Below are 16,246 nucleotides of genomic sequence, written 5' to 3'. Positions count from 1 at the left end.
TCATCATGAAGTACTATAATCGGCTCTCCTATCGGTAGGCAAACGAAAGCGCTAACGAGAATTCAGGAATGTAATTGCGGTTGTTAATTAATGTATTATGCAACTGGTGCCAAAAATAACTCGTGAAATTTGATCCCCTCGCAAATTACCTCACTCGTGTACGAAAAGTGATTTTTGAAACGTGTGAAAAGTGTTCCGCACCGTGCAGAGTTATTCGCGTTATGCTACACGGAATATTGCGGCTGTAGTATATAATATTTTTTCTTTGCGTTGTATAGACCTCAAATACAGGTACGTTCTAAAATTATTTTCCTTTTGTACGGGGGGCTGTAAATAAGTGAAAAATGTCAAAGTTATGTTTTTTTTTAAACGGAATGCCCAATATATTAGTACCGTTTTAGATTCTTTGGGAAAAATAAATGTAAGTATGATTAAGGTTTACCTACCCTGAATCTTAAGGATTTTGAAATAATTGAGTTTGTAAAAATGTAATGCAAATTTAAAAACTCTGCTTTAAAGAAAGTTTAAACTACAGTAAGTTGAAATTCACACTAAATGTCAGGCATGAGGCATACTTCATGCTATAGGTCATAAAAATTAAGGTCATAAGGATTAATAAAATGAATTTGATGTGCTTGGTGCTGTAATCGAGAATCCTCAAGTTAGCCAAAGCCAAATTTGTTAGAATACTAACATAAGTCAGTCGAGTGTATCAAGAATACTTCAAAAACATAAATAGCATTTTTTGCCTTGTAAGTTACGCAAATGCAGTGCTGGACAACAAAAATCCGGACAAGTTGATACGAAACAATAATACTTTTCTTGTTTTTTAATACAATTGTATTAAAAAAAAATTAGGAAAAATGAAATACATGAAAAAATTAAAAAGAAAACATTTGAATTGAAAATTAATAAAACAACCAAATTAATAGTGACTTTAAGAAAAACTAAATTGCAATATATCGTACGACTCGACCATCTTAACTTAATACAACAATTTGGGCCGCATTTTGTGAACTAACATAATAAACACTTTTTAACATATAGGATATACAGTGCAACCTCTTTAATCCGAACACCGCATTGCCAAGCCTGATTCGGACTATCGAATGGTTCGGATTAACGAACACAGAATAAAAATGCATATTTTCTAGACATGTATTAATCCGATCTTAACAACATATACATAAATCCTAACACTAGCACTTATGCACATATATTACGTTTATACATTATATGACATACAACTCAAAATAATTTTCTCAAAAATTTAAAAATTATCAAATATGTATTGTATGTATTTACGTACTGACATATACCTAAATGAATATCAACGAAAAGTAATTAAGAATTGTTTTTTATTTGACATGCTGGTAAAAAAATGTGTTATTTGAGTCTGTTTTTTATTTGTAAATGCGACATCTTGCGCTTGAACCAACAGTTCCTGCAGAAAAATCATTCGATGTTCAGGAACATTATTTTGTTTTGCCCAAGCAATACAAGTGTTAAAAGCTGACACTGCATCAGTACTTGTCACCAAACGTGGAATTTCCGAAACATCGTCAGAGTCACTATCAGAATAGGAATCTTCATCTATTTCTTGAATGATATCAGCCTCAATCAATTCATCGCTGAGTGCTTTGTCGTGTACTACCCACTCTTTTATCTCTTCTTTAGTTAAGTTTTGGTCAATCTTTCTTCCCAAATCCACAATCTCTTTTAGTTCGTTATTCAGTTCTGTGGGATTGGGCTCAGTGATTTGTCTAGCTAACCTAGCTAATGGAATTTCATCTTCCTAGTCACTGTCACAAGCATTTATTTCATGCGGTAATATCTTACTCCATGATTTTTGCATTAAGTTAACACTCACATATCTCCATGCTTCGTCCAAAGAGAAAACAACGTCCTTCAGATTTATGCTTTTCAGTGATTCTGATATATCACAATCAGAGTCGACAATTTTTTTCAGCAACTTTTTGCGATAGAACAATTTTATTGCTTGTATAACGTGTTGCTCCATTGGCTGTATCAACGGTGTACAATTTGGAGGAAGAAAAAGTGCAAAAATGTTATTATCGTTGCTAGACAACTGAGTGGGATGCCCAGGTGCATTGTACAAAATTAAAATTGCTTCTGGACTAAGGTTGAGTTTCTTCATTTTACGTCTAACTGATGGTACAAACTCATTGTGAAACCATTCAGTAAAAATATCTTCAGTTACCCAAGCTCTCCGTTGCCCTCTATAACAAACGGGAACTTCAACGTTTCTAAACGCACGGGGTTTCACACTCTTACTTAGAACCAATAACTTTAATTTGTGAGGTCCAGATGCATTGGAACAAGCCATAAAAGTGATCCGTTCTTTGTTTACTTTTCGTCAGGGGGCAGATTTTTCTTTGAAATGAGCTAAGGTTTTTTTTGGTAAAACCCTCCAAAAAAGTCCGCTTTCATCAGCATTATAAATTTGATGTGGAACCAAATTTTTTTCCTTTATCAATTGTATAAGTTTTTCCACGAATGGCACGACAGCGTCATAGTCGCTAGATAGTGATTCTCCACAAATGCTTAACTGGCGAATACCAAATCTAGTCTTAAATTTATGAAGCCAACCAGAACTTGCTTTAAAATCATCTCTTTGTGTAATTTCTTTACAGAAAAACTGAGCTTTCGCGCGAAGAATTTCTCCAAAAATTGGAGAACCTAGAAAAACAAAAGGAATTCCTACAACCTGTATCAAAAATATGGAATATGTATAAGAATTTACCTTTTGTTCTTTCCTGCATAAACCGCGTAAATGAAGCCTTTTCAACTCTAAGATTTGAACTGAACTTTAAAGTTTTTCTATTTGAAGGTCCAAAATCGTTTTCATGGAGGTGTGCCAGGATCTTGTTTTTTTTTTTTTAATATCAGCCACAATAGCTTTTCCGATACCATATTTAGATGTAATGCTTGAATAACTTGCACCGGCATCTATATCTTTTAACACTTCAATTTTTTTTTTAAATCGAGTGTTACGTGCTTTCTTTTTGACATTTTTCTGGGAAGCAAGCCCAAACCGGATCTCTTACTACCCGCACACACACATTAGGGACGCTAAACACAATGATCTTTATATTCAAAGGTTTAACTTAAAACAGAGCGAAGGGACTCCCCGATGGGGCGACGAGAGTCCCACATTACCAACGGTGGTGGCGTAATTCAAGCGGTAACAACCACCAACTCTTTTCTGATTAACGTTCGAATTATCGAGGTAGCGTTCGGACTGTAACTCATGATTTCGCCGTTCGGATTATCGTGTGTTCGGATTAAGGAGATTGCACTGTATTTGTTTACTTCAAAGAAATCCAAAAAATGCTAAAACGCAAAAAAAACCGACCGAATATTACTTTTTACTCAGAAATCAATATTTAAAATTATTCTGTTTACGTTATTTTTCTCAAAACAAATGCTAACAGTAATAATTTTTAAAAATACAGCAAAATAATGTTAGATCTGATGCCCTGTCTTAGTTTAAAAATACTTTACCATTCAATTTCATGCTTTTCTCTTTGAAAACTTAAATAATAAGCTTGTCCGGATTTTTTGTCCAGCAGTGTAGTATTGAAAACATCATAAATAAAAAATTATTCGAAACAAGAACGCATAGACATGACTTTCTATATTGACATTTTAGATGTAACCATGGCAAATGATGCGAAAAGTAATAGGATTTTCCACTTTTTTTTAATCTTACTTTTTGAAAAAAACTTGTATATTTACGTATAGGAAAGTACAGGGTGTTTCCTAAGTATTCTAAAATATTTCACAGGGTGATTGCCCAGCTCAAAACATAAAAAAAGTTCATATGATCATAAGTCCGCAAACGCTTCGGCTCCAAGATACAGGGCGTTAAAGATTAATATTTGTTTTCCGTATTATGTATCGGTTTGGAGAGAAAAAAATCAATAATATTGCTGCGTTAGTAAAAAAATTCAACATTATGAGAAAAAAAGAATATGATATAATAAAATAATTGAATTATACTAAAGAAATTGCTGAAAATGACCTCCATTGGCCATTACACATATTTCAGCTCGTCGCTTCAATTAAAATTCGAAAAGAGTTTAATAGGCCAAGGAACATGTTAGAAATTTTAAATAAAGATTCAATGATGTCAGATGAGACTCACACGGCAAGGATTTCTATAGATTTCCTAAGAGCGGCTTTCCCTTGACGCGTGATTTCTTGAAATAGTGACGTGTCTTGACCTCCACGTTTCCCCGATTTGACCCCCTGTGATTTCTGTCTTTGAGGCTACCTAAAGTGTAAAGTGTATGTCAACAAACCAAGAACGATCCAAGAATTAAAAAAAGTCATAAAAAATGAAAACACGGCGATTTCAGATGATATGGTGCAAAGAGTAATGAAAAATTTCAACGACCGCCTGGAAGAATGCATTGTAACTGAGGGTCGCCATTCAAAGGGAGATTATTTTTAAAACATAATATATTTTCGATTTTGTCCTTTTGACAATAAAATTTCCTGAGTTTCTCTACAGATTGAGTTTATGCTCAACCCTGTACGTTCAAAATTAAAATTTTGACAGGATTTGAAAATCCGTCCGTTTTGGTTTGACCACCTAGTACCTGATCCACATTTACGATAACTGGGAAAACTGAAATCACTTGTTTAGTGATGGTCGACCACGTTATTTATTGAAATATTTTATTTTTAGAAACGTTAAAATATTAACGTGTTTATAACTGGTAAAATTCAATAATATTATTGATTCTTTTTTCTCCAAACCGATACATAATACGGAAAACAAATATTAATTTTTAACGCCCTGTATCTTGGAGACGAAGCGTTCGCGGACTTATGATCATATGAACTTTTTCTTATATTTTGAGCTAGGCATTCACCCCGTGAAATATTTTAGAATACTTAGGAAACAATCGTTATAATAGTTTTCGATTGGCAAGATCTCTATCTGTTACATCAACTAATCAAATATAGAGTGTTCTATTTAAATTTAAGCAAGTTAATACTCTTCAAAGTAAATACATTTTTCAACTTATTTTTTGGACTTATTTTTATATTTTTACCGTATAAGATATTTAAATTTTCATGAATATAACAAGAAATATGTCTCATGTCTGAGGTTTGGTGTGAATTTCAGGTTACTCCAGTTTAAACTTTCTTTAAATCAGATTAATAATTTTAAATTTGCTCTACATTTTTACAAAATTTCAATTATTTGAAAGTCCCTAAGATTTAGAGTAGATAAACCTTAATCAAACTCACATGTATTTTTCTCAAGGAATTTAAAACGGTACTAATATATTAAGTGTTCCAATTAAAAAAACATAACTTTGATATTTTTCACTTATTTACAGCCCCCCGTATAAAAGGGAAATCATTTTAAAATATACCTTTATTTAAACAGAAAAAAATCAAAATATTAAATACTTTAAACGCAATATTCCATGTAGCGTGAGTGAATAATTCTGTATTTTGTGTGTGTCACTGCTTTATTTGTAATGCTTTGAGTTTAGAGGCGCTTATGTTCCGAGCAACAAGGCTTCATCATTATTATTGCACAATCGCCTCTTGCAATCACGTTCTAGTTTCAAATCACGTTTGAGACGATCAAAAATTCATACAATTTATATATAGTCTGTTACGCTGGAGAATTCGAGGAAAAGTCTATGTCGAGATTTCATTCCAAGACCTAACTCAATCACGCTGCATTCAGGGTGTCTCGAAAAAGTTTGTACGAAATTCTACCGCAGATTCCTAAGACGAAAACATAACGATTTTATCTAATTTACGTTAGTCCGAAAGTGGATGGTTTTAAAATATAAGACGTCAAAATGAAGATCAAAAAAAGGTAAAAAATTCATTACTTCGTTTGTAATGCTACGATCTGAGCAAAACGTAGCATGGGGAGGTTTTTAGAGGCAAGAAAGCAGAATGAACTAAATGAACCCTCTTTAAAGGGGCATAAGTTTTTTTTATCGCTCGGTATAAAACTTATTTTTCAATAAATTTGTGCTTTCCTACATGATTTATGAAAGAAGGTGTCGTGGTATAAGCCTCTGTGGGCATTCCTTCTTGAGATATTTAAAGTTTAAAGTTCGCATTGAATGTTTTGATTTTTTTCATTTTAACTGTCCGACTTAATATGTTGTACTTTAGAGTTATTTTTCAAGACACGGAACGAATTATTATCATTAAATGTGCATAAGTTTTCGAAATGAATTTTCCAAGCCTGGAAAATCGGCATATTGTCGAGTCTCATTTTTTTTCTAAGAGGAATAATATGTTTAAGCGAAATTTACAGAAAAAATTATGAACCAGGAGAAACTTTTAGAGAAACGATTGAGGAAGCTTTCAATATTAACGATGGGCGTTCAAATACAAAAGCTGCAATTTCAGTTTTGAAGCGATGCAATTCGTGTGTAAATAATAATGGAGAACTTTTTGACCATCTGTATTATTAATAATCAATTAGGTAATTAGAAAATAATTGTGCATAAATAGGTATTAGATTTTTTAATATTTTAAAAAATTCTTATCAAAGCAATAGAAAAACTTAAAATTATATCTAACTTAAATGATGAGAGGTGTCAATGTCAAATAAATAATGAATCAGTATGAACGATTTCATGGCCAACTATCTTAAACTTACAATATCGGATTAAAAACAAAGGCTGTAAGTTCGCCATTTTGAGAAATAACTGTCTACTTATTGGTATCATTTTAAAACTTGAAAAAATACTTTTTAAAATAAGTCATTACCTGCTATGTTTTCCATTAAAAAAAAGTAAGTTTATGTCATATTTCAAAAATAATAGCTGTCAGAAAAATCTCTTTATTTTTTAGAGCAAAATTATCTACAATATTCATATTTATATAATTTCTCTAGAACCAATAATCACGAGGCTAAATGGATTAAAGAAAGCGACAAAATTTGGTTTTTGTCAAATCTCCAGTGAACCATGAACTTTTTCAAGTAATCAAAAGTGGCTTCAAATCGGTCCCCCAAAGCTGCAATTCTTTCCTCATTTAACCTTCTTGGCTCTACTGCTTTCCGAGATCTCTTCACTAATCACCGAAAAAACTCACCCTGTATATTACATTACATAATTGCGTTAAATCATCTTAATTCTCTCTGCGTATGCCGTAGTACAGGGGGAACCCTTCAGACCAACGTTATTCGTCGCTCGTTCGATCCTTCGAGAAAATCCAAAAAGAGATAACCACGAAAAATTAGTAAACACCGAAACAAGAAGCTCAAAACGTCAAGTATTACAAAATACGTTCAACAGAAGCACTGACCAAAAGACATTCCCGTGGAATGACCATTATGATGGACCGGCAATCGCAAAGGTATCCGGAGCAAACATTATAGACTTAACCGATTGTTTTACCTGCAGAAACCGCGATATTGCATATTGTTCACAAGTCGGGTAAGAGTAGATGGGTCACAGGATGTTGTGTATACATACCACCAATGCACAAAGAGTGTTTATCAGAACCCACAGCGCGAAATAAGAGGCGAAGAGACAATACATCAATGATATCATTTACTAATTTAGCCATGCGAAAAGTCACTTCCACCTGTAAATTCTATAATGTAACTTTTAATATTGTTTGTTTGAAATCATTCAGTGGCGACTAGAATGTAACCTCTGATGTAAATTTGACCGGCCCACGTTGCAATGACCTACTCGTACATACTGATTTGAAATTTACTAGGTGGTGCATAGAACTACGCAACATCGGTTTATTTCTTGCTAAATCTATGATTAAAGCAACATGCCTATATTTAATACAATACAAAAAAATAAGCCTCCTACATACTAAAAATAATATCAAGTAGATGGTGAAACCTTCTGTTTGCAGCTTCTTTTTACTTCCATTATTTCATCCTTCTTCATGTCTTTATCGCCCCAGCCCCAGATTTGCTCCTCGCGATGGTGAGCCTTCATGTCGGTTTCAAACTTTAATTCACTATCTTTGCTTAAGGTACTCCAAAGCAATGGATCTCCTGTCCTTAGCACCCTACATTCAAGGAAATACTTAGTGTACCTACAGTATTTTTTCAAAAAAATTACCTCTTTTTGATCATTTCGTCGGAGGCTGTTTTAAAATTATAAGCAAGCCCAAGCTTGCCCGCACAGTCTAACAAAAACGTCGAAAAGTTGTATTTGTAGTTGCCCAACTCAGCTGCTTTGTAGTCCCACGGAAAGACATGGTGGTAGTTATGCCATCCTTCTCCCATTGTCATCCAAGCTATAGTTTTGTGGTCTGTAGGATTTATGGATCTAGAGAAATATTGAAATGTTTCAATAGTTTGAAAAAACCTACACAGGGTATCTGGAAATAACGTTGAAATTTTTGGGAGGTGATTGTAGAGATTCAAATAATAAAAAAAGTTCTTATAAACATACCCAAAAAATTGCTTCTTTAAAGGGCTAAAGCCCCTTAAATGGGAAATTCCGAGGATGGTTTTTTCGCAATATTTTCGAAACGGTTTGCGCTAAAATTATGAAATTCAGTATACCGTAATAAGTTGGAATAGGAAAACTTTTTATGTGTCAATACGAGGGACGTTTGATAAGTCAGTGACCTTTTGAATTTCTCTGGTAATAACTTTAAATGCAACACTACTCCTGTCAACTGTCATCTGTTAGTAAACTACTGTCAAATTTTCGGTAAGCTTCGTCATTTAGTTCGTGTTTAACAGCCATTGAAAGCAGGCGACCTAGTGAGTTCCGATGAAAATGGAAAAAAGTGAATTTCGTGTGCTGATCAAGCATTATCTTTTACGTAGAAAAACCATCACCGAAACCAAGGAAATGCTTGATAAATACTATGGGAACTCTGCACCCTCAATTTTAGTGTGGTTAGTGGTTAAGAAGTGGTTTACCGAGTTTCGTTGTGGACGTACCAGCACAAGTGACGTAGAACTTTCAGGTTGTTCAAAAGAGATCCTCATGCCAGAGATTGTCGATAAAATGGAATGATATTGGACAATCGTAGAATGAAAGTGCGTGAGGTAGCTGAGGCTGTAGGCATCTCAACTGAGCGGGTACATCACATTTCGCATGAATATTTGGATACAGTATTTTTCCTTCGTGCGCATGTGTGTTAACTTTATTGTCTTTTATAATTCTCATCAAGTAGTAGCACGCGGTTGTACACGCACATGTGCAGTAAAAAGTTTTACCGCGGTCAAATTCTCACAGAAGTTTCGATACTTATGTAGGATACGTTGATTTGCGTGTGGTAAAACTTTTTACCGCGCATACGTGGTGAAGCTCGCAAATGCGTGCGATAACTTACTTATCGTATGGTTTCATGCCCCACATATGAGCTCCACTGTTGACAAGCCAAGTTATATGCAACGATGTTAGTAACCTAAAATTCACAGCCAGTATAGATGTCCAAATAGTCTGTTCGAAAAAATAGTGTGTGACGAAAATTGGCAATGCGATGCTTAATATGAAAACCAATGGAATGTAATATCTGAAAATGGTTTTATGTCAAATCTTAAGCCTTTATATTCAAAAAAATGCCATACTTTCTTTGGAAGCGAACCACTGGGTCTTGCAGTAAGTCAGACATGTCTACTAGTTTTCCTTTCTCCATCACATCGGGATGTTTCTTCAACATCAACCATCCCATATGGGAAAAAAAGAAACCTCTCTTGGAATTGTGTGGATCTGCGTTCAGGTCTGTAAATTTGTGATGGACTCTGTGATCTCTCGTCTGGAAATATTATTTATCAGGTCAAGCGTGGCTAAGATGTTGAACCCATACCCAAATATAAAGATCGTTTTGTATGGCTATAGTATGCCCTATCATGAGGAATATGCGAAAGGGCAGTGTGGCGGAATAAGCGCGATGGGCCCATAGTCGATGGGCTCCTATAGTGACTGAAAGTCCTCCATATATACCGTAGAGATAATCTAAAATTAAGATGCGAAATTAGGATGTGTTTGCTATGTAGTTTCCTTATTTCAGTTCATTCGGTTTCAGGAAACCTATCAGGTTTAGGATCTATGTGTTGAAACAGAGAATATACATTACTCCGTGCCATTGAACAGCCCAAGAGTAGTGCGATATAAATGTGAAAAAAGTAAGTAAACAGACGAAGAATACGATAAACGAAGAATGGAGAAAGAAATTAAAAAAATAATATAACGACAATGCAATTGGCATTTTTTTTGTCGCCTCGTTCGAACTTTCTCCCAATTTAAATAGCCAATTGTATTTAAATTTTTTTCAACAAGATTTGGCCGAATTCCTTGAGGAAGTTTGAGCCACTTTACTTAAGAAGAAATATGTGGTTCATGCACGACAGAGCTTTAAACTATTTTGCTCGGCCGGTGAGAGTATATTTAGGATATAGCTTTCCAAATCGTTGGACTGGCCATAGAAGTATTTTTGCTTGGCCACCCAGACGTCCGAACTTTAATCCTCTTGATTCTTCTATTTGGTCTCGAATGAAGAATATAGTTTACAAAGAATCTAATGATACGCGTGAAAAATTGTGGCAAAGAATACAAGTCGCTGCCAACGAATCAGAAGCAATCCAAATATGTTATTCCAAACTTGGATATCTTTTAGAAAACGTTGTCAAGTATATCAATGTCAGTGGTGGACACTTTGGACAATTGCTTTCAATCATTATTACGTATACCATTTCTTTAATTGTTGTGTTCTAGAAAATGAAAATACAATTAGTTTCTTTTAATTTCTCGTATTATCAAATTTAAACATAGTTTTCGTTAAATAGATTTTACTCGAAAACGGATGGAGGTATCGAAATGAAACAAGAATACATAATTAATGGAAAAGTATTGCTATTTCAGATTTGGAATCAAATTTCATGTTAGATATACAGGGTAAAAAGTTATTAACCGTAAATTCTGTAAAATTGACCGTAAGTGGCACCCTCTAGTAAAAACGCGGATATTGCAAAACGTATTTTATTTATGATCTAAAAAAACCTAACTTTTCAAATTTTTATGTGTTTAACTTAGATATTTTCAGAATAATGGCAAAAAAATGTTTAAAAATTTGAAGTTCCAACACCTTGTATATCCGAAACTATCAACTTTCGGATAAGGCATATTTTCTTCAATCATCAACATTTGGCGTGTAATATCTCCAGCTTTCGGTTGTCTCATTGTTAATGAATCATCCTGTATTGTGGTTTTGTCTCATTTGCAGACTAAGAAATCACACTATGAGGTATTGTGTGAGTATATTTATTCATCGATTGTTATTAAAGAAAAACCAAAACACAACATCTCATTGTTTAAAAAGAAATTAAAACAGCACATTAACAAAAAAATCAAATAACCTTTATGCACTTTTTATTTAATTAAAAATTCAAAGATTTGAAAATTTCTTACTTTCTGGATAGAGGCAATTCGGGTCAAACATATGAATATGGTTAAACATTCGAATTTGTTGACAAACACGAAATTTCTCATTGATTTTTTGAGTAAAATAGAGTAAAAAGAATATGTTATGAGGTGAGCGACATTTCGCATAAAAAGAATTTTGCGATCGAAGTAGCTATGGAGATTTATGGTAACTGAGAATAATACTTACTAAAAATGAAAGTACCAATTGTACATTGACCCCTTAACAATAGAAGAATTCCATACACGTAGACCACATGCATTGTTGCAAATAAAATCACGTTTTTCCATACTATCTCCATTTTAAACGTTTCCTTGTTCTTCGTCTCATTAACTGAATTGTTATTATCGTGCTTTGCGCCGATAATGTGATTTGCAGAATCCTCAATCTTATCCTTCCCTTTTTCATGGGTAAAATCAACTAAGGTCCTGGCAGTCATTATGAATTTTCTGGAAAATATTTTTAATTAAGAACAAAAGGCAGGAGAAGGTCAATAGGAATGAATTAAGCCACTTTAGGCAATCAATCATTACATCTATCTTTATTATCATTTGGCATAAATACCTCTTCTTGGGCAATTGCAATTGTAAAAGCCTTAAAAGTAATAATGTAAATGAGCAAAATAAACAAAATTTTGCTCGACCATGGTCCTTTTAAGTTACATGATGACTTAGCTCATTGTAAACACACGTTTCACATAATCTTAAATTATGCAAGAGGTCCATTATTAGATATGAATTGAAGGAACTGAGGAATGAAACAATTAACAACCACCTTTATTTTCCAGTCAAAGGATGACACGAATGATGAACAAATACCTACATCACATGTATTATGTAAGAAATATCTGAGAAATAAAAGGACCGAATAAAAATCTTGGTCAGTTCATATAAAGAGTGTGTCCGTAAATGAACGGTGTGATTCCTTTGTTCATTCTAAGAAACAAAGTTCCTATTAACATGATGCAAACGCATCATTTTCAAGATACAGGGCGTTAAAAATAACGGTTTTTTTTCAGGCTTTTAACGATATCTCAGCAACCGTTTGAGGCCCAGTAATTAGTTTTTGCACACACATTCTCATTAATATTAATTACTTAAAAATAATAAATATTAACGTTAAGAAGTGCATTAAATCAGACGAATAGATTAAAAACAATTTTTTTTGCAACAAAACGTGTTGCTACTTTTTTCACGTTTTTCATCATAAAACGTCAATTTTTCTGGAATACGGTTTGCTTTAAAACTTTTGGCCAAAAGTATTTTTTATGTATAAAATATTGGCGGTTTAGAAGGTGGTTTCAAAATGTCAATTGTGCCAGTGGTTTGGAAATTAGGGGCATAAAACCTGATGATGAAAGCTTCAACTTTCCGTCATTAGCCTATGAAGAAAACTGAATTAGCGCTCAAAAGTAGCTAATATGTATTAACGATAATATGTGTACAAAAGCTGAATTGTGTACCTCAAACGGTTCCTAGAAAATGCTCATAAAAACTGAAAAAAAAATTCTAATATCTTGTATCTCGAAAACGGTGCTTTTACGGGTCCACGTTAATAAGAACCTTTTTCTTACAGCGAGCCAAGGAATTACACCCTTCATTTGTGAACATATGTTTTAAAACACACTTTAAGTAGATTAAAAAAAAAATTAATTTGCGATAAAAATACCTTTTACGCAAACATTTTTAAGAATGGAACAGGCCTATTCAACGACACGTGCTAGTTAACATACACAAGAAATGATCGTGGCTATTTTTTCATTAATAAGTGTATGTATTCACTGTTTAAGTGTCCATATGAAGTGACTAATCTTTCGTTTTGAACATGCGACGTGCAAATACACTTAAGTAGAGCTATGTAGGTTATACCTACAAAAAGAAAAATCATGCGTAGCTTAATATCTGCTTCACTGCTAATGACTATTTACCATACATGGTGTTTTAAGATTTGGAGATTTGGATTATTGTTTTATTTGAAAATGTTTGCCCTGCTTGTTTATTTATTTGACGCATTTGAATCCGCCGACAGATAACAAAAAGTCAGGAATGATGAATGTTGTCTTGAGATATACTTTAAGTATGCCGGGAAGTAAGAGCCAAATACCGTGCTGCTCTAGATTGTCCCTCTCTGCAAACTTTTTAACAAATTATTATTTTTTGAAAATTCAAAAGCGGCATTGAATAGGACAAAAAATACTATCTTTTGTCATTTGTTTATTTTTCTAAATATTGTTTACGTCATCGGTAAAGCAAAATGGCCGATTTTTCAAAATTGAAACATAGGTCAAATCTCATTTGAAATTAAAAGCATTTCAAAACTACATTTAATAGAGTAATGCGATTTAAAATCGATCAATTAGTTTTTGAGAAAAAGAGCTGTAAGTGGGAAAAAATGAGTGTAAAAATACAATACAAATTCGGTTTCATAGTACGTAAACAATTTTTAAAAAACTTGTTTTGTTGGTAGAAAATTAATTTAATTAAATGTTGAATGGTGTAAAAAGCAGAATGGTGCGCAAAATGTGCACCATTTTGCGCACCACTTTGCTTCTAACAAAAATGCAACAAATTCCTGGCTTACACTAACGAAGGTTTCTGGGTTAATAGATCTGCAAACTTCTGTAATTCGACGATTTTATTACACTAAAAGAAACTATTTTTATTGCGCTAAAGAACTAATTTATAATGATAATACTTGCAACTGTTCACAGAAAATTGTGAGAAGAAATGATGTGGTTTCAGTGATTAAGGGCGGTTTCATCTTGTGGTCCTAAGGAGCTCCACTGGTTCATCGCGCCAGGCGACTTTGCACAGGATAATACAATGAAATGAGATAGAATGAAATGCAGATGGCCACGAGATAACGCAAATGGCCCCATGATGGTGCAGATGGTTACATAACTCTTTACATTTTATAAAAATAACCGAAGACTGATATGTATTGAATTTTTACATTGATTTTTTTCTATTTATAGCTCTTTTTCTCAAAAACTAATCAATCGATTTTAAATCGCTTTACAGCATTAAATGTAGTTTCGAAATGCTTTTAATTTCAAATGAGATTTGACCTATGTTTCAATTTTAAAAATCGGCCATTTTGCTCTACCGGTGACGTAAGCAACATTTAGAAAAATAAACAAACGACGAAAGATAGTATTTTTGTCCTATTTAATGTCCATTTTGAATTTGAAAAAAAAAAATAATTTGTTAAAAAGTGTACAAGGTGGAGGATAATTTAGAACCGCACAATATAAAAGATCCATTAATTTCCATTAGGAAAGACACGCAACTTAAATAAAAAGGAAACAAATTTAAAATTAAAAATTGCCAGCTAGGCAGGCTCTCTGAAATTTGGCAACGAAGTCTGAGGAGCTATAAACCAGGCAACAAGTTCAAAAAGGGAAAAGTGGAAACATTAATTAAATAGGACAGAGAAACAAGATTTTGCAAATTTGAATGAACATTTCTATGCAATTTGGTGCGTAAAACTATGGACTGCCTTGAGAAACAGACCTTTGAGAGATCGCTTTGCGATGTCTCAAGAAAGCCGCAATATTTTCAGTTTCTATACCAACCTAAACTGCTCAAAATTCATCGGAGTTCCTTTCAGGTCCAGTTCTAAATTATTCTCATCCTAATTTATTCGGCAGATAAAAGAACGGATATTGTTATAATCATACATCGACCCTTCTTACCCTATGGATACAGAAATTCTTAATGATTGGGGGGGACTAGGGCATGTCGGATTCTAATCCTTTTTTTATCACATATGAACCCCGGTTAGAACTTCTAAAAGAGCAAAGGAATGTGAAGGTTCTCCGGAAGAATTTCTGAACACTGCATCGATGCTGTAGGAACATGTAAGGGTGAGAATGACATTTTTCTGAATGGACTGAGTACTGAGGTTGAAAAAATAGCTAATAATAGCAATATTGAGCGATGTAAGATCTCTGAGTAGTTTCTAAAACATTTATTTATGGCCATTAAAAACAGAGTACCAATGTTTGAATTAATTTAGATGAGTTGCTTTCTTTTTGGAAAATTACACAAAGTTCTGAGTTTCTGAGATAATCAGTGCCTCCGAAACTGAGTATCTATGTTTCAGAATATCTTGAAGAACGTGCTTAGAACTCATTATAACAGAATCGAAAAAATATAAATAAATTAGTCTCAAATAAAAGTTCAGGCAAATGAGCGTTATGTTTTAAGGATTCACGACAAAATTATTTGGTTCTTTTCAGAAATCTGGATTTCTTTGAAAAGTTATGATTTATGCCTCATAATTCTTAATGAAAAATCCTGAAGATTACCAAGATCAGAAAATTGCTCTTAAACGGAAATAAAAGCTGATTTTATAAATGACTTGAGAACTATTCATTTAGTTTTTAGAAACTAGAAATCAAACAAATAAAAAAAACTAACACAAATTTTCAAAATTTAAGAAGATACGCGAAGGGAATAATCGACTAATTATCTCAACATACCTTCCACTTACCTCCAGAAAAACACCGATAGAAAATGTCCGCCTGCACTGAAGAACTAATGCAATGATCGAAATACGTGTATCTCCACTTTGTAATCAGTGGTACCGTGAGCCTAAACTTTTCCAGCACCACCTAACACGCAAATTACTGCAAGTACCAGACAAATATTGATTTCTCGATACATCTTCCTCTTTTTATGCACGGCAAAGTTCCCATTTACCAAATTTGTCGAATACTTTTATGCGGCTAAGTCTAAGATTAGTTGCTTACCTATCAGATGCTTAAATTCGATATGGTCAACTTATATGAAGATGGCTAATCGTAGGTATTTTACTTTTCCCA

The 16,246-nt window shown here is 33.4% G+C and overlaps 1 protein-coding gene across 1 annotated transcript; it reads right to left on the bottom strand.

The window, feature by feature from the left end:
- Window positions 1-7,790: 7,790 nt before the first annotated feature.
- On the bottom strand, window positions 7,791-15,933 carry LOC136415072 (acyl-CoA Delta-9 desaturase-like). Its single transcript, XM_066399457.1, has 7 exons — window positions 15,916-15,933; window positions 11,611-11,870; window positions 9,808-9,956; window positions 9,569-9,756; window positions 9,331-9,513; window positions 8,100-8,309; window positions 7,791-8,046 (listed from the first exon to the last, which is right to left on the bottom strand). Exons 2-7 carry the CDS (start codon window positions 11,858-11,860, stop codon window positions 7,857-7,859), a joined length of 1,170 nt encoding a protein of 389 aa, XP_066255554.1. The 5' UTR covers window positions 11,861-11,870; window positions 15,916-15,933; the 3' UTR covers window positions 7,791-7,856.
- Window positions 15,934-16,246: the final 313 nt, after the last annotated feature.

Source organism: Euwallacea similis, chromosome 19 (genome assembly GCF_039881205.1).
Source record: "Euwallacea similis isolate ESF13 chromosome 19, ESF131.1, whole genome shotgun sequence".
Classification (NCBI taxonomy): Eukaryota; Metazoa; Arthropoda; class Insecta; order Coleoptera; family Curculionidae; genus Euwallacea; species Euwallacea similis.
This window is presented reverse-complemented; position numbering and strand designations above follow the sequence as displayed.

Excerpts from the sequence above, each read along its gene's own strand:
- LOC136415072 (XM_066399457.1), bottom strand. The coding sequence starts at position 11,860 with ATGACTGCCAGGACCTTAGTTGATTTTACCCATGAAAAAGGGAAGGAT. Across the intron at positions 9,957-11,610 it reads AATTGGTACTTTCATTTTTA|ATTATCTCTACGGTATATAT; the intron begins GTAAGTATTATT and ends TCTTAATTTTAG. Across the intron at positions 9,514-9,568 it reads GTGGTTCGCTTCCAAAGAAA|ATATTACATTCCATTGGTTT; the intron begins GTATGGCATTTT and ends AACCATTTTCAG.